This window comes from Oreochromis niloticus, linkage group LG6 (assembly GCF_001858045.2).
Source record: "Oreochromis niloticus isolate F11D_XX linkage group LG6, O_niloticus_UMD_NMBU, whole genome shotgun sequence".
NCBI lineage: Eukaryota > Metazoa > Chordata > Actinopteri > Cichliformes > Cichlidae > Oreochromis > Oreochromis niloticus.
Genome location: NC_031971.2, coordinates 28,235,251 through 28,258,508, shown reverse-complemented (window position 1 = coordinate 28,258,508; position 23,258 = coordinate 28,235,251). Strand labels below are relative to the sequence as shown.

The 23,258-nt window shown below is 40.1% G+C and overlaps 1 protein-coding gene across 9 annotated transcripts in view; it reads left to right on the top strand.

Annotated features, from left to right (window-relative positions):
- Positions 1-329: 329 nt before the first annotated feature.
- The window catches only part of LOC100699075 (nucleosome-remodeling factor subunit BPTF), a 55,247-nt gene continuing 32,318 nt past the window's right edge, over positions 330-23,258 (top strand). For 3 of the 9 annotated variants that reach the window (XM_025907853.1, XM_025907854.1, XM_025907851.1), the window contains exons 1-13: positions 330-1,162; positions 4,635-5,457; positions 12,001-12,052; positions 12,271-12,439; positions 14,552-14,812; positions 15,269-15,466; positions 16,460-16,648; positions 16,851-17,026; positions 17,883-18,056; positions 18,377-18,558; positions 18,848-18,979; positions 20,483-20,612; positions 21,192-21,327. In XM_025907853.1, coding sequence (XP_025763638.1) covers positions 589-1,162; positions 4,635-5,457; positions 12,001-12,052; positions 12,271-12,439; positions 14,552-14,812; positions 15,269-15,466; positions 16,460-16,648; positions 16,851-17,026; positions 17,883-18,056; positions 18,377-18,558; positions 18,848-18,979; positions 20,483-20,612; positions 21,192-21,327 — 3,196 coding nt within the window. In that variant the 5' untranslated portion in view covers positions 330-588. The remainder of the gene's footprint in view (positions 1,163-4,634; positions 5,458-12,000; positions 12,053-12,270; positions 12,440-14,551; positions 14,813-15,268; positions 15,467-16,459; positions 16,649-16,850; positions 17,027-17,882; positions 18,057-18,376; positions 18,559-18,847; positions 18,980-20,482; positions 20,613-21,191; positions 21,328-23,258) is intronic. The other 6 variants (XM_005463275.4, XM_025907855.1, XM_005463273.4 and 3 more) reach the window with 4 other exon arrangements.

Sequence of the window (23,258 nt, the reverse complement as noted above, 5' to 3'; positions counted from 1 at the left end):
ACTAGCACGGCAATTGCGTCTATTGTGGAATAGTGAGTCACGTGATCTCGAATAGACTCAGGCCTGCTAAGATCAAGTTAGAGAATGACGCTAGCACTTCCGTGTATGGTACAGCTACGTCCTTAAAGCGAAATCGCTTAAATCTCTTTTTTTAAATGTATGACCTCCCACTGTGGCATTAAAAATAATATTCTGCATTTTAAACGTCTGCTCTGCTCTGTTCAACTGGGTATTTAGTCAGTGTTTTGATTGTTTAGCTTTTAGTTGCTTTTATTTTGAAGGAGCTAGCACTCTACTTCTGCTTTGAGCCACTCTTAACCTGAGTTTTAGCTTGACGCAGTTTTGGGGCCTGCTGTGTTTTCAACGGAGGGAGAGTGGTGAAGAAAAATGGCGTCTGCAGGCGACCCAGAGCGGGACACCGGCCATTCAGTTTGAGCTTTCCGCTTAAAAATAGAGACTGGGGGTTGGTGGGGACCTATCTGGAACCGTCGCCAGATCTGTTGGCTTTTTCTTCCCCGTTTTTCTCCGGTGTGCGTCGCCCGTTCAAGCAGCGAGATTGAAGCGGAACAGAAGATACTCTCTCCCACAATGAGAGGGAGAAGAGGAAGGCCGCCCAAACAAGCAGCAGTGATGCGGGAAGGTTCACCCGGGCCAGTCCGTGGCTCTCGAGGCGGCAGGAGTAGAGGGATGCGTGGACGGGGAAGGGGCAGAGGAAGGGGTCGGGGACGGGGTGGAAGTGGCGGCGTTTGCGGCACTAGCTCTGTGGAGGTAGATACAGAAATCTCCGGTCGAGAGAACTTTCATTCGTCCCGGGGCCGCAGGAAAGTTGGAGCCTCCACCACCGCCGCTACCGCGGCATCGCGGGGCAGAGGAGGCAGAGGGAGAGGCAGGGGGTCTAGAGGCGGCCGCGGCAGTAGAGGCGGAGTGAGGCGGCCTCAAACCAAGGTGGTCTACGACGACAACAGCGACGAGGAGGATGATAATTTAAGCTACAGATCAGACGAAGATGAACTCCTGAACGACAACCCTTCGTCGGATCTTGAAGAAGAGGAGGCCTTGGGAAACGACTCTGACTATCTGGAGGAACTACCAGATGATGATGATGCCAGCTACTGTACCGAGAGTAGTTTTAGAAGCCACAGCACACTCGGGAGCACCCCAGGTAAGTTCTTTTGCAGGTGCACGCACTTTAGGAAACCGGGTTTTGCAGTACTTAAAGTGTGCATTATATTTTTAGCTCAGTACAGAAACCAAGCCGCATTGTTCAAAATGGAGCTTGCACTCAGAAACAGGCCTTTGTTTACCCCGTGCTCCTGGTCGCTGGTTTGCAGATCTGCTCCACGCTTTAACCGGCACTCGTGCTTTTGACTTTTGACGGATCAGCACACTTCTGTTATTAATTTGTAATTAAGAATTTTTTTTGTTCGTGCTGTCGTGCACGGTACTGCCACGCGCGCTGCCTTGGATTTCTTTTCATACGCACCGAGAAATAGGATGCACGAAAAGTGTTTGCTACTTTACATTCATTCATTCAGCTTTTTTTTTTTTTATGTGTGCATAGTAATGAAAGTTTGTACAAAGTGAGACGCTGTAATCAAACACGTGTTTTGTAAATATTGTCTCCGGTTTGTAGCGGATTTATAGGTCATTGTTGTGCCTTTTCCACGTAAAGTGCAGTAAGTGTTACTAGTTAAAGAGCAGTTTTAAGATTTTTATGCACAGTCAATAGACCTTACTCAGGCTTTTTACAGGGCATTTCCAGAAGACGCATTTTCGTTCATATTGGTGCCAAATGAGTTTGACAGGCGTTTGTTTTGAAGAGAACCGCTCTTTTTTCACTTGTTGCAAACACCAGCTCATTACGTAGTCGACGTTACCATAGTAACCACTCATGTTTATCAATTAAGGGCTTGGAATTCATCTGTTTTCCACTTAATGATCACTTTAATAAAGTTGTGCGCGCAAAAATTAGTTGACACTCCTGTTATGTAATGCAATGCATTAGAAACAGCATGCCAACTACTGGAAGTAATTCTAGATAGGATTAGGAGGACTCAGGAGTGCATTCGAGTATGCCCAACAGCACAAGCTTGTGCTTATGAAGATCTCTGAAAAGAAATGATAGAATTTAGATTTTATTCTTTCACATATAAATATTTTTTCCACTTTTGTCTGCAGTGGTCAGGATTCATTTTTCAAAGGATACACCCATAATTTTCGACTTTCTACCACACATCTACTTTTGCTGTAGATGTGTGAACATGGCAGCATTTTGTGCTTACTGTGAATGTGCTTTTAAAGGAGTAATAGCAACAGACAGACAGACAGGCATCATTCAGTCCACTGGCTGACACATATTGTAAATTCAAACACATTGCACATGCCAGTCCACCATTTGTGGACTCAATCCCTGTGTTTGATGCTCAGGTAAACCTTCTGCCTGCCCTTGTTGGACCATTTAATTGTTTTATTGCTGTAGTCTCTGTTTACCCATCACCTCTAAACCACAGTACAATATCAGGCCAACCATACATACAGCTGCTAAAAAGTGACTAGCTCACTTACACTGATTGTACAGTATGACAGGCAATGCTGATAACAGAGTTATTTATTTGGTTTTTGTAAGAAAACCTCATCTTAAACGTTAGAGCCTGTGAGATCTGCACACACTATTGTGTATTCATGTAATGCAAATGTTATAATAGTGTACTTAAATTAATACTACACCGATTATAAATATTTAATACATCCAGTGGGATAAAAACAATGATTTGCAAATCATTTAAAGCCTACATATAAAAAAATAGTCTTAAAAAATCATATCATACTTGCCTATTTTTAATCACATGTTTGAGAGGCGGAAGTTGGGGCAAAGAAAGACTGGAAAATGCCTGGAGGAAAAAAGAGTTTGTAGAACATCTCACAACTAATGATGTTAATGTTTGTAACATGGTTGGATATAAAGCATCCCAGGGAGACTGAATCTTTGCTGATTAAATATAGGGAGGGTTTAAACACTCTGCAAGACTGTGTGGGCAAAATAGTAAAGAATTTGTGCATAATTAAATTAAAATACTCAAGGAATCTGGAGAAATCTCTCTATGCCGTGGATGAGGCCAAAAAGCAATAGGAGTGGCCATGACGGCGAAATACATTTAAACTAAAAAAAACAGACTATTTCAGTGTAGAAATGATTGAATGGTCTCAGAAACACTTCTGAACATCAGTGTGATCTTGAAAATAGTTTGTCACTGGAGCCACAAAAGTTAAAACTCTACTATGTAAAGAAGGAAAAAGACCCAACCCTCAATAACAAGATCCTGACCTGAACTCATTTAAGAGTGAGGTGAAGTGGAAAACGGGTTTGATCTGTCAAAATCTGAATTTCTTCATAGGAAATCATGACTAAAGAAGAGGGGAATTATCAAGTTTGTTATTAGTGCGCAATGCAAACATTCATCCATCCATCCAACCATCTTTCTGTGCCTTTGTCTGTCATCTATCTAACTATCTATCTATTACTAGAAGGCAGCGCCGAAAAACCTGCCTACAGTCTGGGTCTGTCACCAAATAAGAGGAGCTTTATGAGATGAAAAAAGCAACAAAGGAGCAGCTTAACTCTTATGTATATGCAGCAAAGTGGAAAAGTATTTGGCTTCCAAAACTACAACAGTCTGTCTCCCCAGTTCCCCAAACACTCACCACATGCCGTTAAAAGAAGAGGTGATACAATCCTTTGGGAAACAGGCCCGTGTGCAGACTTTGGTGAAATGCAGGCTTAAAAATAAGTATATATTTAAAATGATAAAGAAAAAATACACATTGTCAGCTTTATATTTGTATTAGTGCTACATTCAAACAAATATAGACTTTTTAGATATGTTTAAATCCTGCATCCTGCTTTTTCTTACATTTTACACATTTTATTTGTTTAGGTATTCATTCAGATGGGTCTGTAGACAGACAGAGATTGTCCAGAATGAATACCCAGGTTTAGTACATGCAGCGTATGCTGCAACACCTGCACACATTTCCTCAACAGTAACAAAAGCAGGCTTATAAATCAACTTGGAGCATTTAGCGTGTTTATCCTAAGACAAGGATATTTTTGTCAGCCTTTAAGATCACTTCCCCACCTCTTCACACTGGGTTACAAATAGCCCAGCTCACATCGGTACTAGCTTGTGATTCCTCAAAATTCCTCACTTCTCCTGTTTCTATTTGTAAGGGGAGGGTGCAAAGTTCTATTACTGTTGTGTTATTGCGTCCGTTTTTTATTAGAGCAGATTATTGGGCTTGGAGCTTGCCAATTGCACTCATAGCACTTAAAAGATGCTTCTTGTGGGTTCTCCTGTAGCTGAAATTATAAGAAGGAATCTCCACAGATTGCTCTGGGTTTGCCAAGGGCATCTCTCTGTGGCTGTGTTACTGCAGACAGTTTATTCTTGCAAAATCACAGAGCAAAGTCAATAAGACCTTAAGGGTGTTGCTACATTAAGGTATAGGGATGTAATGACTAACGGTAGCTCGTTACAGTTTGGTGTCTTGTTTGTCTGTAATGGGTTTTTTTGTGATTTTGGCTTTTTCGCCACATCTCTCATCTCTCCTGAATTTTTTCCTTTTTTCTTGCATAGGCCGGAAAAAGACACGGACACTGCAACCACGGTCACCTATTCATGAGGCAAAGGACATTCCTTCCTTGGAGCTTCCCAAGTCCTCTGAGGACCTCCTTGTTCCTACCTCACAGCTCCTCAACGTGTCTGCCGTCTACGAGGTGCTCCGCAACTTTGGCACAGTTTTACGGCTCTCTCCGTTCCGTTTTGAGGATTTCTGTGCAGCCTTGGCCAGCCAAGAGCAATGCACGCTGTTGGCAGAGACCCACGTCTCCTTGCTCAAAGCTATTCTCAGAGAAGAGGACACTTCTAACACCACATTTGGTCCCACTGACGTGAAGGACTCCGTTAACTCCACTCTGTATTTTGTGGATGGCATGACTTGGCCGGAGGTGGTGCGGGCGTACTGTGAGAGTGACCCAGAGTACAGGCACATTTTACCTTTCCAGGAAAATGAGGATTACCCTTACGGACCATTGGATAGCAAAATTAAAGTTCTTCAGTTTTTGGTGGACCAGTTCCTTGCAACCAACATTGCCCGAGAGGAGCTTATGTCAGAGGGGGTGGTAGCGTATGACGACCACTGCAGGGTGTGCCATCGCCTTGGTGACCTGCTGTGCTGTGAGACATGTTCAGCTGTATACCATCTGGAGTGTGTAAAGCCGCCACTGCAGGAAGTACCAGAGGACGAGTGGCAGTGCGAGGTGTGTGTGGCACACAAGGTACCCGGTGTGGCGGACAGCATCCCAGAAGTCCAGAAGAGCAGACCATTTATTCGTCAGCTACCGATTGGCTACGACCGACACCACCGTAAATACTGGTTCTTGAATCGCCGCGTTATCGTGTAAGTTCACATTGTTTCATGTTATGCTGTTGCAGAGTATTGAACAGTTACACGTGGCTTCATTTTGTAAGCTGATGCACGTTGATAATATGAAATTTATTTCTTTAGTTATTTCTCAAAGTTACCAAAAGACACAGCAGTTTTGACACAGTTTGACATTTCTTCTGAGGGGGGTTCATACATTGCGAAACTGAGACTGAAATCACAATTTCCATTTTCTTATACTGTAATACCTATCTAGAGTCAAGCAAACTCTATCGCTTAGTCAAAGTGTGCTGTTCTGGTGAAATCAGTAATGTTTAAAGATCAGAAAAAACATCAGAGTAATAGAGTTTACTGTTTTTTTTCATGGTCGAATAATGACCTAGTAATCAGGCTTTCCATAAAAATACCTTTTTAACATTTTCTTTTTTTAATAAACCTCTAAAAAAACAAAGATCTGAGCTGAAACCGTGGCTCAAAATCTGAGATATGAATCATACCGTAAACTACTAATACAAAACAAAGACACAGGTGCCAGACGTTTGTGGTTTATCTCAACGAAAGAGCATTTCTTTGTTCGAGTAGTGTTCTTTAAAGCACTTAAATCCACGCTAAGGCAGAGTCTCCAAACTTGGTGTCGTATCAAGGTGGGAGTGTTGATGAGTGTCACAAACCATATGCACATAGACTTATAAAGAACATCACAGGGAAGCACAATATGCCCATTAATCCCTTAATGTGCTTTCTGTACAGTTTTTCTTCTTAGTAGTTAGAGTACATATCGTATTATGTCATGTTTTGGGGTCTATTTGGTTAATCACAGCCACTTATGAACAGATTGGCATAAGTGATTGACATCATCTTTGTTCCAGCCTGTAGGTGTTAAAAAAATACCCCTGCGCTATATTCAACATGCATTTAACTCGGCTGATTTAAAAACAGAATATTGTCACAAGTTTATTCCTGAGCATGACTGAGAGTATAGCATAACCACAGAATCGTTCACAAACTCTAGATCGAGGTGCCAAACATAAGGCCCGGGGGCCAGAATCGGCCCAGCAAAGACTCCAATGTGGTCCATTGGACAGCTTTAGAAAACGTGAAGGAGTGCATAGATTTTGAACTTTTAACTCATTTTCATAAGTTTTACAGCTTTCCTATTGATAAAGGAAAGCAATGCAATCAGTACTAAACCAAAGTACATGGACATTTTCTGTGAATCAATGAAAACTTTATATTCTAAATTTATAATTGCAGGACAGTCTGAGCAATGAAATACAAGAAGCGTCTCTGTAACTTTTTTTTTTTTAATGACTTGTGCAATAAATTGAAGTGCTCATGTAATGCTTTTTACCTTTTTTCCTCTTTGGTTAAGGGCGCTATAACTTTTTTGTGTCTATGCAAAATCATTGTAGAAACTACAGCTACAAAAAGTAAGATCAAAAGGGGTTATTCTTTCCTACAGAAGACCCTGCTTTTGAAATGGCTTGTATTGCAGTCCAGTGTTGTCTTCAGTGACTTATCTATGTCATTATGTGCTGCATTTGCACAGTTCCCCGCTTTGCATCTAGTTTAGCACAACTCACACACAGAAACAAGGCACTTCCTCTTAGTCCACATTTTTTAATGACTTGGTAGAGCACAATACATCTTCTGTGGTCGGTTGCAAGACAGAACACAAGAGTTTTCATGCACTTCTGGCATCCACGAAACCGAGGATCCAATGGGTAATTTTTATTTTTGATGGCAATGTCTTCATAACAATATGACATACTGGCATGTTAGGTGGATACGTTGGCTAGCATTAACATAACTGTTGATTACTTGCCCACAGGCAGCACCTGTGTCAAAACAATAATGCTCAGGTGCTCTTAAGGAGCCACAGAAGAAGAAGCGAGCAGCAACATGTCAACCAGAGAGCATAAAATGTTAAAGAAACTTGTAGCAACTACAGGCAAAGTAGATTAGCAACTTTTCCCAAATTTGAGGCATACAATTAAAGCAGCATTCAATGGGACTGAATGATAACACTGATTGCCATATGAAAGGGTGGCGAATACATTAGTGCAGGGGTCGGCAACCTGCAGCTCCGGAGCCGCATGCTGCTCTTTAGTCCTTATAGTGCGGCTCTGCGTGGTTTGGGAAAATAAATTATAAGTATTTAGCTGAAGTGTATTTTATTTATGTTAGTTCTTTTTTAACTTGTAGTTCTAAATTGGAAGATTATTGTGATATTGAAATATAAAAATAAAATTATATTCTATTATTTTTTTTATCACTCAAAATAAGCGTCACACTCGCAGAAGCCGGTATACCCACCGAAACACCGTGCATTTATCGAGACTTTCAACCCCAGGTAGGCCAATTACGGATCTTCGGATCCACATTATGTCAGCAGCTATTCTCCACCGTGAACTATGTTAAAAACAAACACCGCTCACGCCTCACAGATGACAGCTTACAGTCCTGCGTAAAGATGAAAGTGACTTCGGCAGAATTTTGCAAATATCTATTTTTCATTTTTCAGCAGCATAGAGCTTTTTTTCCCAATTATTTTTTTTAAAAGTCAGGTCAAGGCTCCAAAAGCCCAAAGGCGATATAACAGTTTTTGTTTGCTACATGGATCATTTTAGTTCAGTTGGGTGTCTTTCCTTTTGTTATATTTCTTTAAGAGTTCAAAATGTATAAATTACATAAATAAAATGTAATTTTCTCTATAGCACTTCATGGATTTCATAAGCAACACACCATAGTTGTTCACACAAAGCATAAAGGTAAAAAACAATATATACAGTGTTATCTTCATTTTAGATGTCAAAAAGTATTTGCGGCTCCCAGTGTTTTCTTTTGCGTGGAAACCGGGTCCAAATGGCTCTTTGGGTGTTAAAGGTTGCAGACCCCTGCATTAGTGGATTATCTAGAATACTGGAAAGTCCACTAGTGACCCACCAAACATGACACGATTGAAATGCTTCGTTTGTTTTATTTTTGAGCTAATATGAGGACAAAAATATGTGCCTTATCAGTAGCAAAACATGTAAACTTTTTCAGACAGAGTTCACAGCAAATAACATGTCTGAACCTGAAAATAATCTGGACATTTTAAAATGGTCTTCAGGTTACAACCAGGCTTTGTTCCCACTCAGTTCAGCCCAGATCAGTGTCAGGGTTATGAATACTGGTCAAATGCCTTTGATATTAACATTCAGTTTGAAACGTCCAAAAAGCACAGCCAAGCATAGTCAAACAGACATAAAACGATTGTTGTTCAGTGCAACAAGGTTTGCAAAACGGATAATTCACCAGCAGGACCAACAGTCAGCAATTTCCATATTCTTTCTATCCACACTGTACAATCATATTGTGGAAATGATTGTACAGTATACTTTTCTGCTGCAGACAATTTGTAATTGAAGTAGTGATTTATAGTTTTTAACACTGTATCGTAACTTAGTTTCTTGCATATGAGTACATATCTGCATGTTGGAATAGACCAGCTTTTTATTAAACCAGACTACATCTCCCTATAGTTTTAACATAACCTTGCTATCAGCAGTATTGGTCCCATATGCTAGCAACTGAAATTAGTATTGAGCAGTCACAGATGGAGTGTGTGTGTGTTTGTGTGCGCACCTGCTGGATCAGCAGCAGCAGACAGTGTGCAACATAAATCATAAAGAAGCATGAGTGACCTAAACAAAAGGAGATTTAGGAGTTTAGGTGGCCTGAGGTTTGTCATTGCTAAATTTCACTTTTTTTGCTTCCTCTGCTCCACCCTGATCACCAAATCAGCCAACAGCAGGTGCTGAGTAACCAGTCTTTAGACTACCTTTTAGAAGCTCTGTTCACATACAAGAAGTGCACAAGCTGTGTATGTGCAAGGGGGGGAAAAAAAGTTTTGTGCGCACAGATGGCCTGGAGGGATGCTGAATAGACGCTACTGTTACATGGCCTGAGGCTTCACATTTCCTTGGCAGGAACTCTGTAGCTGCTGCAAAATGAAGTCAAGTGTCCATGTGAAGTGAAGTTGTTCCATTGTCACGTAAAGATTAAGATATTTCCAGTTTTTGTTTTTTAACATTTAGAGAAAGCAAAACGATTTATAAACCTTTTGTTTAAAATGAACAGATAAGCACCGTCATATCATTTCAAAGATGTACTTAAAGCAAAAAAACATGCGCTCTGTCTTTGGGGAAAAATATTAAAGTACAAAATTTCCATACAAAACATGTAATCTCTGTAATCACTTGTTATTGGGAAAGTTGTTGCTAAGAGACCTGTGAGGCCTAAGCCAGCTGTGATACTGTAGTACATGTACTGTAGCTCAAATATTCATATGCATTAATATGTGTTTGTACATCACAGTATTTCAAGGAAATTTCTGATAATATAGGGGAAAAAAACTGAACAGTGTTTAATCAGTGATTGCAGCTTGCAGTCAGCAGCACTTATCAGGGCCAAAAAACGAGGGTATTTTCTATACGTATTTTCCAATGAGCTTCTATCACTGATGACTGCTACCTAATTCAAAGTGTGAATCTATTGCCACATGATGCTAGCAGCAGCATTACAGGGCAATGGCAGTGACACAGCACAAGTCAAATGTTAGTGCAAAAATAGCTTAGGTGGTGTTTTATACTTTTTAATACTTAATAACTAAAGTTTTCAACAGCCTCTATTGTTTTTGTCACATAATAACATTGAATGTGAAGGATATTTTCTATTTGGGATGCTGTAATTTGGGTCTAGCTCTTTAATCAGCTGCTTTTCCACCGCGTAACCGCATCAGTAGTGTCCATCTACCGTTTGCTCGTCCTGTCGCATGGAGCGCAACTAGTGAGTGCTCCAGCAACACTTGGTTGAGTCATTTGTTTACTTTTGGGTTCCTCATCACCAGCTGCTAATATCTCCTTATTGCGTGCCTTTGTAGCCTGGTTCTACTTGATGGTGTGTTTTTTGAGTTTGATGTTTCCACTTTGCAAATTTTGCAAAGCTTTGTTGGAGGATAATGAAGGTGGCTCCCTTTTTATTCAGCCGCCATCAGATGCGGACACGAGGCGCTCGCTGTCAAACACTTCGGTTTGTCTCCTTGTTGTGTGCACGGGGAAGCGTGAACACAGGGCATCTATATCGGTGATATCTTCATGTGACAGTTTTATATCATGTAAAAAGTTTAGACTATTTTTTACCACAGGCAGTATAATATGAGATAGCCCTAATCTAATGAATATCAAATGGGCTTCCAGAATTTCATATATAGGTATACAAGTTCAGCAAATGCAGATAAGAACAAAAAAAACATGTCTAACAGTTCCTCTGATAGACATGTCAGACCTGTACCTGCTTATTGTTAAGGAATTTATATATAGTTCACTTAAATAAATAAAAAGAAGATAGAAATAGGCTTTATCATTTCTGACAAAGCTCACTTTGTTCATTTTTTTTTGGTCAGTCAAGCATATACTTTGAAGATTATGCATTTATTGCTGATCATTCATTCTATAAAGTGAGTCTGACAGTACCACAAGGAGTACCACTAAGTCTTAAGCTGCAACACCTTGCAGTTTTTCTTGACACCCATTAATGTGTTACAACCTTAAGTTTAATATTCAAACCACAGTGGCAGGGACATGTGCAACCTACCAAGAGGGCACACTGTGCAAAGATCATTTCCAGAATCCACGTAAAAATCCTAATCCTTGGTTTAAATCACAGTTCTCTCCAAAGACTTAGGTGGACATGATTGGCTGTGCGTGTGGTTGCCTGGATACAAAGCATGTCACTTTAACTTAAAACTGCATCCTGCTTTGCACTCTGAAAGGTGTGACTGGAAGCGGCGATGCATATCTCTACTCTTTTGATTCTCCTTTCAGGATGTCGGTCTGCTCACTGCTAGTTTTAATCTCTCATGTTGTTTTCACTCTTCAAAGTTACGAAAAACATCCCAGCCAATTATGTTTTTGCTTAGTTCACACAGTTAGTAAAGTTTTGACAGCGATGTTATTTATTTATTTTATGTTGAAAGTTATATAATTACTCTGAAAATCACTGGCAAGATAAGATGGCCTATGACAGAAAGCCATCAGGCCTCCATCCTCTACTGTGAAAGCAAGCGTCACAATCACAGCTACATTTGTCTGAATGAGTCAAAGCTGCAGTCAAGTCCTCAAGTTATCTTTCTAAATGCAGAGCTACAATAGATCCGCAGCGTTGGGTGTGCCAGCTCACACTGTGGTCACCACCAGCGGTTGTTTGCGACATAATATATTGTACCGCGCTGCAAACGCTGTATGTCACCGTGCATGTTTTCCACAGACCTGAGGAAATGGACGCGTAACCGCACTCTTCAGGGACCTTGTACAGTTTGATATGAAAAATAAAATTAAAAGAATAAATCTCCTGACAAGGAAAAACACAAGCCAAATTAAATCACATAAAGTCCAACAAAGGAATACAGACAGCAGAGTCTGTATTATTTATGGCATGTCTGCCAGCAACTCTTCCTTCTTCCCCTCCTAATTCTTTCTTTTTTTTATCTAATTTCCCATGTCTCCCCTACAGTGAAGAGGATGGTGAGCAGGAGGACAAAGCCATCTGGTACTACAGCACCAAGGTAATGCGCCTCATCTTTTCTTGTTGCCTCTGTTGTATGCTCTTCACCGAATCACATTTAATCATTTTGGATCATCTCTTTTATTACAAACCTTCTTTCTAATGAAATGCTTCCAGGCATTCCCTCTTTTTTTTGCCAGTAAGCCTGTCATAACTTTGAGCTCATAAAGTGGAGTGTATTGCATTTACTGAATGCTCCCTGAACTCCGTCTCTCTCAGGTGCAGCTAGCTGAGCTGATAGATAGCTTGGATAAGGAGTACTGGGAGGCAGACCTGTATGCAGCCCTTCAGGAAATAAGGGACGAAGTGCACACGCATATGGACATCACCGAGGACCTTACCAACAAGGCCCGTGGCAGCAACAAATGTTTCCTCACTGCTGCAAATGGTAAAGAGATTATCATTTTTTCTCCTCCTCATAAAATAGGCTCTGACAGTCTCAGATACTCTCTGTTGCCGAGTTTAATCATGCTTGAAAGGAGGAGAATGATCTCTTTTAAACTCAAAGTAATTTTTTCCCCTTTCTCTTCCTGCCTCTCTTTCCTCATTCCTGCCTGCTTTCTCGCCAGTACTCATGAATGCCACCCAGTCATAGATGGCTTGGCCATAGGAATCAACTCAGCTATTATGTAACGTTACGCTGGTCCCAGTCTGGCCCATGTCCAGCACTTGAGCTTCTCTCTGTCCTTATCCTTTTCTTTCTGCCTATAGAGTATCTCCCAGTGTCCTTTGTTTGTTTTTGGGGGGTTTTGTGTGTCTGTGAAAATTAAGAGCGTTTGACCACATATCAGCTCATTTATTATAGCATTTGGTTTGCTCTGCAGTGGAAGTTGGTAAGAACAATACACTGGAAAATATATGCTAGATTAGTCTTGCATTATTCATGGTTCAAAATGATCTTTTCTCTGTTTTCTTTACACTGGGCTTTCTTCTGCCTTAAAACAGCCACTTCAGCTCCTTTAACTTTAAGGCCAAATTTCCTCTGATTGGCTGCACCTTGTAAACAGAGGGTTTGAATTAAAATTGAAATCTAGTTTATGTGTTGCTACATAATTCTCTTATGTTTTTGATTACAGCTATGTAAGTCTTTATGTGATAATACACAGTACAGAATCGCCATACCTTTGTCTTCTCCTCTCTGCAAGTTTCATATCTGGTTGGGAGGTGGAGACTGGACATTTGTCAGCAGCTCTGGCATTTTTCAAAGCAGTTTTGTTTAAACAAAAAAAGAAATCTTAGGACAGAAAAGAAACAAAAATATGGAGTTAAAAGAATAATTCCCTTTTTGTGTGTGTCAATAAAGGCATTTCCTCAGTGTTTGCATGGTCTTCTGTTTGGTCTTCTTGGAACAAGATTTCCCAATATGGGTAAAATGAGAATAAACATAAATGGCAGATAATGATGTGCAAGATGACACACATGCGTTCACACAAAGTCAGAGTTGATGTACTAAACAAATATCAAATTGGCCACAAAATCTTCCATCAAAGCCTTCAAGCTACCTCTGTAAACATAGATTTGTCAGCGTCAGCAATTAAAACAGATTTCAGTCATTTGCATTTTTGTTTCCTTTCCCTCGACCTGTTTTTTATGTTTTGTTTTGTTTTTTTTCTTGCTGCACTCTGATTTTAGCCCTTGTTTTTATCAGAGGTTTAGTGTTTTGGATAGATGATAGCCTCGCCTGAACAGTCTTTCTACTGCCTTGTTTGAATTCTCCCTGGTTATTGATGCAGTAGGACAATGTATGAGTCAATAGTAGTGCCATCTTTTTTTTATTACTTGTATTTCAGTTACAGCAGCACAGGGAGAGGTTTTACATTGACCAGTATGTTCACCTGTAGTCATACCACCAAAGATTCTAAAGCACCCTCCACCGGATATTAAATACCCAGCATGCCCTACCCGGCAATGTCACTCTTGCTGTGCGTACCAGCACTGGACTAGTTGACCTAAAATTGACCCTTATTAGAATCTAGCTCTATTGGGCTGCTTCTCAGCAAGTTTAAGTTCAAACTCTTCCCAGTTTAACACAAGTGATTATGTAGATATTGTACGTGCTAGTTATCGAAATCATAAACAGTCTAATTTTTCCACCATTCATAACATCATCCATTGAAAGGCAGTTCTCTCTTCTCCTGGTTTATCTTTAAAAATAAAGTCCAATCTTGTCATATAATGTACTCACATGGCTCATTTTTCATTATCATTCATATTATTTCAGTCATCATTTCTATCAATCCATCTACTACTTGTTGATTTACTCTAATAATTAAATAAAAAAGTCTTTATCAATTTTTGTGACGGACATTTAGATTATCATATGCTGAGAACATCTCAACCACCAACATAAACATACAAAGAGGAAATGTGTTTTTAACTTTTTTTCCCCATTTCCCAGTCCTTCAAATTTTCTTGTACCTTCTCTTGGCTCAGCCCTGAATTTGACTTTTTCTTGCAGCTCTTTTGTTTATTTCACTTTACGTCTTCCTCTTTTATCCAGAGGAGATCCTGGAACGATTGCGGGCTAAGAAGGAGGAGGAGCTGGAAGAGGTAAAGAGACGGGCTGCTGAGGAGGCCCTGAAAGCGCAGATGGAGAAGGAGAAAAGAGAGGTGGATGTGGAGAAGGAAGACGAAGATGTCAAGTTGAAGGATGAAGGACAGCAGGAGGCCAAGATAAAGGAAGCGACAAAGGAAGAGGGCGAGCAGCGGACAAAAGAAGAAGAAGCTACAAAGGAAAAAGTGGATGGTGCGAAAGCTGGAGGTAATTATGTTTATATTTTTTTTTTTTAAACATAAAAATATGACCAAATATATGCTACAAAGTAATAATCATAGGAAAACAAAACATGTATGCAGCCGTCTTATTCTGCTTTTGAGACTTGAACAAATGACATCGCTGCAATCCTGTAATTAGTTATTGATTGATGAATCAATTTCACACGTGTTTGACCTATTAAAATGCTGTGAGCATTTCAAGACTCACGCCACAGGCTGGCAATCACAAAAGGACATATGCCTATCCACATCAACGTCTTGTTGGGACTATGCTGTCCTCTGCGATAAAGAGGCATTTAAAAAGAGCAATAGCATTTTTATTGCACGTACTCTAAGAAAGACAATACACAAACGTGCCCAATCATCACTTCCCCTCTCCAGTGTCTCCAAGTAACCAATGCATTATCAACATATTTACAATGTTGCTGCTGTTCATCTGTAGTCGGTGAAGCTCCTCCCACTGGCCAAGAAGGCAATAGTAGCATCTCAGATGGATCCCTGCTTCCAGCAACCTCTTCTCCAACTCAAACCGTCACTACGAGCTCTAGTGTGGCCGCCGAGGCTCCGAAGCCTCCGGCCTCGACCGCAGAGGCTCTGACGGAGGCGTGTTCCCATATGGAGGTCTCTAACAGCAATGAAGGTATACAAGAATATTTAAGGGAGAAATTGCCCTTGTTAAGCTGCTTTTGGAGATCTGCTTCCCTGCTGCAGTTTGCAACTTCACGGGACTGAGTGATGAATCTCATTCTCATTCCAACATTTATTCCCGGTGCTTTGGTGTTCCTCTTTGCATGTTGCTCGCATTGCGTCTACTGGCTTTTGTGTTCAGTGGTGTAGTGACTTCTTGAATATTGGCTTTTGCCTTGAAACTGTTCCAGTCATTTTGTGCTTTAACTCAGTTCCTCACACTTGCTTTCTTTAAAGAGCTAAGAAGCTGATTGTGTTGTGTTGATTCGCAATCACATTGCATTGTCTCTGCAATCAGCACGACTAGAAACGCTCCTTTAACAGCTAGAGGCAGCATTCACATTGTCTGGTTCTTTAAAAAGCTTTTCTTTGGCTGCTTATTTGTAATTGCTGGTTTGCAGTTGCTGCATTTGATTAGACATTGTTCTGTTTATTAATTGCTTTTGTTGGGTTGATAGCTCAGTGATGATGTGCGTGTACTTTTCCGTAAAACTGACTCATCTTCATCATTGATGTCATGTGTGCACAGGCCTCATTGTTGAGCCTTTCTTTCTCTGGACTATTAGCCTTTAACTTTCAAGTGACCAATCGCTACACCTGAAGTGTTTATGTGCTGCATGCATTAGGCATGGCTTATCAGCAGAGGGAGCCACAGCCCCAACATTTTTCAGAATGGTCAGAAAAAAGTTCCTGTCTTTACTGAAACTGAAGGATTTTTTTTAAACCTATTAACCCTTCACTTTTTGACCAAGTTTTCAAAGGCTTGGTATTCATTTGTCTAATTTACAATATGTGCTGTTCACTTTTGCTTGCTGGGTTAAACGATCCATGAAATATGTCTTGGATTGTTATCCACAGAATAGCACAGTTGAGTCATATTACTCTTAATTAACCTGTCAGCGCTGTTTATGATTAAATTTACATTTATTGTATTTTGTCTGTTCAGCAGAAAACCCGCCATCAAATTCTGCTCCTGTCAGTGGCGATGGCATCCCCAGCCTAAGCCAGCCTCCCCACCCCATTGAGGAAAACAGTAACAGCAGTACTGGAGCTGGTGTCCCTCCGAGGTGTCCTGAACCCCCAGACTTGGCTGACAAGTCCTCCCAGTCATCCCTTGCGAGCCTTGATGACGCAGGTCTGACAAAACAGCATTACTTGACTATATTATACTGAATGATGCTATATTATTCTACCTCATTATACTACCTCAGAAGATAAACGATCCCAGAAGAAGCTGTTCACTATGTCTTACTAATCCCCAACACACTGTATATTAATGAGTTTAAGCTGTGTATCGCTCCCTCTGCATCTGATTGAATTGGACATTGCATTTCCAGGGGACGGTAAAGACTCCACTAACGGTGAAGGGACAGGTGCCGGTAATAAGAAGTCATCAGCAACTCGCATGGTGACCCGGCTGAGAAACCCGGAGAGCAAGCTGAGCCAGCTGAAAAACCAACAGGTCGCAGCTGCTGTTCATGAAGCCAATAAAGGCTTCAAGGAGGGCAGAGAGGTAAGAAACCACGGATGGATTTGGGCTTTTAGACTATACATGAAAAATTGGTGCCAACTTCCTAACATGGGCGTGCAGACCGGCATTTAGATTCATGACGTTACAAGGACCAAAAGGATTCCCACAGATTCTTTAAAAAAGTATTAACAGTGTTTTTTTTCTTAAAAAGTATTATTTTTATTTGCAATACTTTGATCATGTGTATAACTAAGATATATTCTAATAATTTTTTTATTGGTGGCTGTAATTTTACAGCCAGCAATAGTAAGTGTAAGAGAAAAGGAGGAAGAGCTTGTTTAACGATATAAGGATTTAGATGAAAAGTTCAGGGAATGCTTCGTTATTGCTGTTAATAATTTTACTGTGACTTGGAAAATGCACAGAGACAACATTGGTATTGAAAATAAACATACATTATCATCTTCACCTGAACCACCCACTGTAACACTGGATATTACGATGTAACCCGGCGGTTGTTCAGGCGTGTCATACTCATACACGTTTTCATACATCTTTTTTTTTTTTGTACTTTAGCTCATTTCAAGGCTGCATTGTCAGTGTGGGTAGTTCAATTCAGTCTACTTTTATCTATATAGCGCCAAATCACAAGAACAGTAAACTTAAGGCTCTTTAAATTGTCAAGTTAAGACCCTAAAATAATAGAGAGAAAGCTCAAACAATTGGGAAGCACTTAGCAACAGTGGGAAAAGAAAACTCCCTTCTAGCAGGAAAAAACCTCTGGCGTAACCAGGGAGGGGGAGGCATTTGCTGTGAACAGTTGGGAGTGATGGGAGGAAGACAATAGGGACACATTTTCCATTCCAACTGGATTTTCATTCTTTGCTTACTTTTTTAGGTACTGGTAGTAAACGCACAAGGTGACATCACTCGCGTCAGCACACGCAAAGAGGTGGTAATGAAAGGGACCCTCAACCAATACTTCAAGCTTGGGCAGGAGGGCAAGTACCGCATCTATCATAACCAGTACAGCTCCAACGCCCTGGCCCTCAACAAGCACCAGCACAGAGAGGCAAGTAGCATGACATCTTTGTTTCTAACATTTGAATGTTCTTTCATTACTGCATCAGTCTGCCTGGCTCTTTGGTTACGGTATTCTTCTGCCTTTTTTTGTTTTTATTTGCATGTGTCTCTTCTGTTTTTATGGTAGTGCTAGTCACATTGAAGTTGTCCTCACTTGTGAACATATGTGTCTTTACTAGTTATATGTGGCAGTTTACACCAGTTACTATCCAGATGTGGAATTAAGTTCCAAGTGAAAAATCTCATTCAGTTCTTTGAGTTACTGGATTGCAATTCGCAACTAAATTCCATTTATCTGTTTGTTTGCAGGACCATGACAAGAGGCGGCATCTCTCCCACAAATTCTGCATGACACCAGCAGGAGAGTTTAAGTGGAATGGGTCCATTTATGGCTCCAAGGTTCTGACTATCTCCACATTGAGGCTCACTATCATTCAGCTGGAGAACAATGTTCCAGCACCATTCATGCACCCGAACTGGGCGTCACACAGGTATAAAAGGGAGTGGGGGACTGGGATATAACAATAATGTGTCATGTACTCCACTGGCTTTGTTTAGTGGGTTTTAGGTTTTATGCCTTAACTTGCTAGTGAGGTTAACACCTTTCAGTAAATCAGTTACTTTTTGTGTCAAAGTAGCATTTTTAACAGATGTAAAAGCAAATCGTGGTCAGACTGTCCACTTACAAATATCCTGTAGCCTAAATCTGAAAGAACCCAGAGTACAGGAGGAGGTCAAAACATGCTAAACTGTTGTTTTTGTTTATTTGTTTCTTTGAAGGACCAATTGGATCAAAGCAGTTCAGATGTGCAGTAAGGCCAGAGAGTTTGCACTGGCTCTGGCCATCCTGGAGTGTGCAATCAAACCTGTGGCCATGTTGCCCATCTGGAAGGATTCACTGGGCCATACCAGGTATGTAAATCTTTACGCATTTACAGTGCGCACCATAAATGCTGCTATCACTTCACAAACACAAATAAATTGAGTTTTACAAAAAAATTCAAATACCTTGAAGAGCTCAAACAAGCTTTCAGTGCACGTACACGGGGGGATGTGCATCCAGTTAACTGGCAGAGCTGATCTTACGCAGATCAGATCAAAAGGCCCACCCTGGCTGTGAGGCATAATATTTAGATTGCAAGTCCACAACCAGCCACCACCCACCCCTGCCTCTGCGACTGCTTCAGCAACACAAGGGCTCTTTTAAAGAAGTGATTGTCCAAGATTTCACAAGGTTAAGAGCAGAATGTGTGTATGTGTAAGCCCGAACTGTTAGTAAGTGAGAGAGAGAGAGTGGCATTTCAAGGACTTGTGTCAGTGTGTATATGTGTGAGGTTTTCATGGAATGGTTTCAAAACTTAATGTCATCTCCTCATCTTTAATCAGAGTTTTCACCAACTGAAATTGTCCAGGAAGCTTTCCAGTGTTTATTTACATGAAATATGAACAATTATTGATATAATAAAGAGTTTGAAAGGGAGAAGTTTTTATGACTCATCACCAGAGATGGGCAGTAATGCGTTACTGTAATCTGATTACTTTTTTCAAGTAACGAGTAATGTAAGGGATTACTATTGCAAAAACGGTAATTAGATTACCGTTACTGTCACGTAGGAACGCTGCGTTACTGCGTTACTAAAAAAGTGATTTTTTGCGAGAATGTCTCATGACAGTGACGTAAGCGAGTGCGACGTTCGTGACAACAGCTGTCTGCAGATCAACAATGGATAATATATCGAGTGCGGGAGAGAGTATGAGCGTGCAGCGTTTAAAGCGTGGAAGTACTTTTACTTATTTTCTGCTGTGTTTTACTTGCATCTATTTGAAAGAGTGAGTGTAAACACAAAAACATATTTTATTTTATGTGCTGGAATGTGCAGAAAATAGGTTTAAATGTTAAACAAATTTCTTCCAGTCAGAGAATGTTGCATATAATTTTATTTTTGCTTGATGCATAAAGTTAAAAGATTAAAACTAATAAAACAAGTTTTAAAAAAGAGACTTTTCCATTTGATTACATTTTGTATGATGAATTATGCAGAAAAAGTAGAATTGGACTGAAAGATCTATCGCTTTATCACCTATTCAAGTTGTAAATCATGTTTTTAAAAAGTAACTAAGTAATTAATTACTTTTGAAAATAAGTAATCAGTAAAGTAACAGGATTACTTTTGGGGGGAAGTAATCAGTAATTAGTTACTGATTACTTTTTTCAAGTAACTTGACCAACACTGCTCATCACCATGTATGATGTTATTACAAGCAGCAATGATAATATTGTTGGTGCAGCATCCTATGAAAACAAAATTTCAGACGCAGATCGTTCAAAAACAACTTTTTTTCTGCTTCTCTTAGCATAAGGATGGAAACATTTAAAATGTACGAGCTGTATGACAATTTAAAAATGCATTTCAGGTTAAATCGCATGACATCCATGGAGCGTGAGGAAAAAGAAAAAGTAAAGAAAAGGGAGAAGAAGTTGGAGGATGAGGAGACGTTGCAACAGGCCACCTGGGTCAAATACACCTTTCCAATAAAACATCAGGTAGGCGCCGCACAAATTGTTGCAGTTGAACTGATTATTTAAATTCTGGCACATGAATTATTGAATGGATGATGGATTTCATATGTAAACCTGGATAAGCTTATCCAGAGATTAGCACATCATTTCAAATTGGACCACGTTTAATGTACATTTGTACTTAATACTGTGCAGGAAGACCACAGTTAAATGACAAATAGGTAAATGGTAAGATAGGCAACCATGCTAAGATACACTTCTGAAATGAGTGTGCACTAATTTTAATGGTAACTGCAGTATGCCGGTCTAATCTACATCTGCATTGAAACTTTGGAAAATGAGTCATTTTAGTGGGAAACACTGAAGTGCATGTTGTGCATACATGCATGAGGGCCGATCAAAGGCTCTTTGATGCAGAAAGTTAAGCTCTGCTGTGAGTCATTTCCCTCAGCAATTAGTGATCGGTGTGCAAATAACTTTCTAACCTTAAAGCTCTTTGTATGATCACCCTCTTAGTTTCCCACCACTTATTTCCCCCCCTCGTGAATATTTTCGCTTTACCTGATTCCTCTTTTTTTGCCTACTTTCTTGTCCTACATGTAGGTGTGGAAGCAGAAAGGAGAGGAGTATCGCGTTACAGGCTACGGGGGCTGGAGTTGGATCAGTAAAACTTATGTGCCACGATTTGTTCCCAGACTTCCTGGAAACACCAACGCCAACTACCGCAAAGAACTGGAAGGTGTGGAACAGGAGGTTTTTATGGCGTAGGCTGTGCTTTTTAGCTATTTGGAATTAGAATTTATTTCACTCTTGAGAGATTTGCACCTCATTCAGTTATTTTTATGTGTTATTGTTTGTGTTTATTGGTCAACAGTGAATTAAATTTCTCTGGATTTATGCTGATGTCCTGGGGAATTTAATGTAATTTTCCTAAAAGTTCCCAGTAAATTCAATTATTGATGATCTGTCCTGCTAATTTGCTCAGTTAATATACAGGGAGTGCAGAATTATTAGGCAAGTTGTATTTTTGAGGAATAATTTTATTATTGAACAACAACCATATTCTCAATGAACCCAAAAAACTCATTAATATCAAAGCTGAATGTTTTTGGAAGTAGTTTTTAGTTTGTTTTTAGTTTTAGCTATTTTAGGGGGATATCTGTGTGTGCAGGTGACTATTACTGTGCATAATTATTAGGCAACTTAACAAAAAACAAATATATACCCATTTCAATTCTTTATTTTTACCAGTGAAACCAATATAACATCTCCACATTCACAAATATACATTTCTGACATTCAAAAACAAAACAAAAACAAATCAGCGACCAATATAGCCACCTTTCTTTGCAAGGACACTCAAAAGCCTGCCATCCATGGATTCTGTCAGTGTTTTGATCTGTTCACCATCAACATTGCGTGCAGCAGCAACCACAGCCTCCCAGACACTGTTCAGAGAGGTGTACTGTTTTCCCTCCTTGTAAATCTCACATTTGATGATGGAACACAGGTTCTCAATGGGGTTCAGATCAGGTGAACAAGGAGGCCATGTCATTAGTTTTTCTTCTTTTATACCCTTTCTTGCCAGCCACGCTGTGGAGTACTTGGACGTAGAGCAGGGCGATATGACCAAAAATACTTATCACGATATACATTTGAAAATTTGCGATAACGATATAACTGACGATATAATTGACACTAGACAAAATACTTTACAACTCCACAACTTTATTAGTGCAACAAACCTCATCAATGTATTTTCACTTAAACAAGCAGCTGTTTTTTATGTGCATTAAAGTTATATAAAAATTTAACAGTGCAAATGCAAATTCCTTGCTGACAGTTTAACCAAAAGGCATTTCCAGTGGAAATTGGCCGACATATCCTCAGCATAACCATGTATAATATCCACAAAACTTAAAAAGAGGTTATACACACACAATACGGTAATATTATGTTGAAGCACAGTACGTATCACTCCGCGAGGCTCCTGCCTTAACCGTAATGCTCCGACAATCCATCAAGCGGTGCGGCTTCGTAGCTTAGCAAAGTCGTACTGAAACATCTGACAGATTTTCGAGCGCCGTGTTCCACATAAAATCGTTTCGAGGTCACTAAACACAACCAGAATTCATACATAAGGCACACGGGATTATAAGGGACACTGTCGATTTTCAGAAAAATCAAAGGATTGATTTTAAGTGTGCCGTATTTTCCAAAAATCACGGTAATAACGACGGCCCGCTAGCATGCGCTACCAAAAATAGTGCTTTGTTGTGTATCTGACGGACGAAAGCTAAACCAGTTCCACACCACTGAAGTTGCAGCATTTTTACAAACCAATTCTGGTTCATCCGTTTCATTTAACGATCCACTTTAGCTCTTCTCATTCTGCGTCGCCGCCATGTGCATATGTAAACATAGGCACTGCGCATGCGCGTTTTACCCATATTCTATCGCGATATTTCATTTTTCTATCGTTGCCCAAAAATTACACCGGTATTACCGTGAACGGTATGATATAGCCCAGCCCTACTTGGACGTGTGTGATGGAGCATTGTCCTGCATGAAAATCATGTTTTTCTTGAAGGATGCAGACTTCTTCCTGTACCACTGCTTGAAGAAGGTGTCTTCCAGAAACTGGCAGTAGGACTGGGAGTTGAGCTTGAC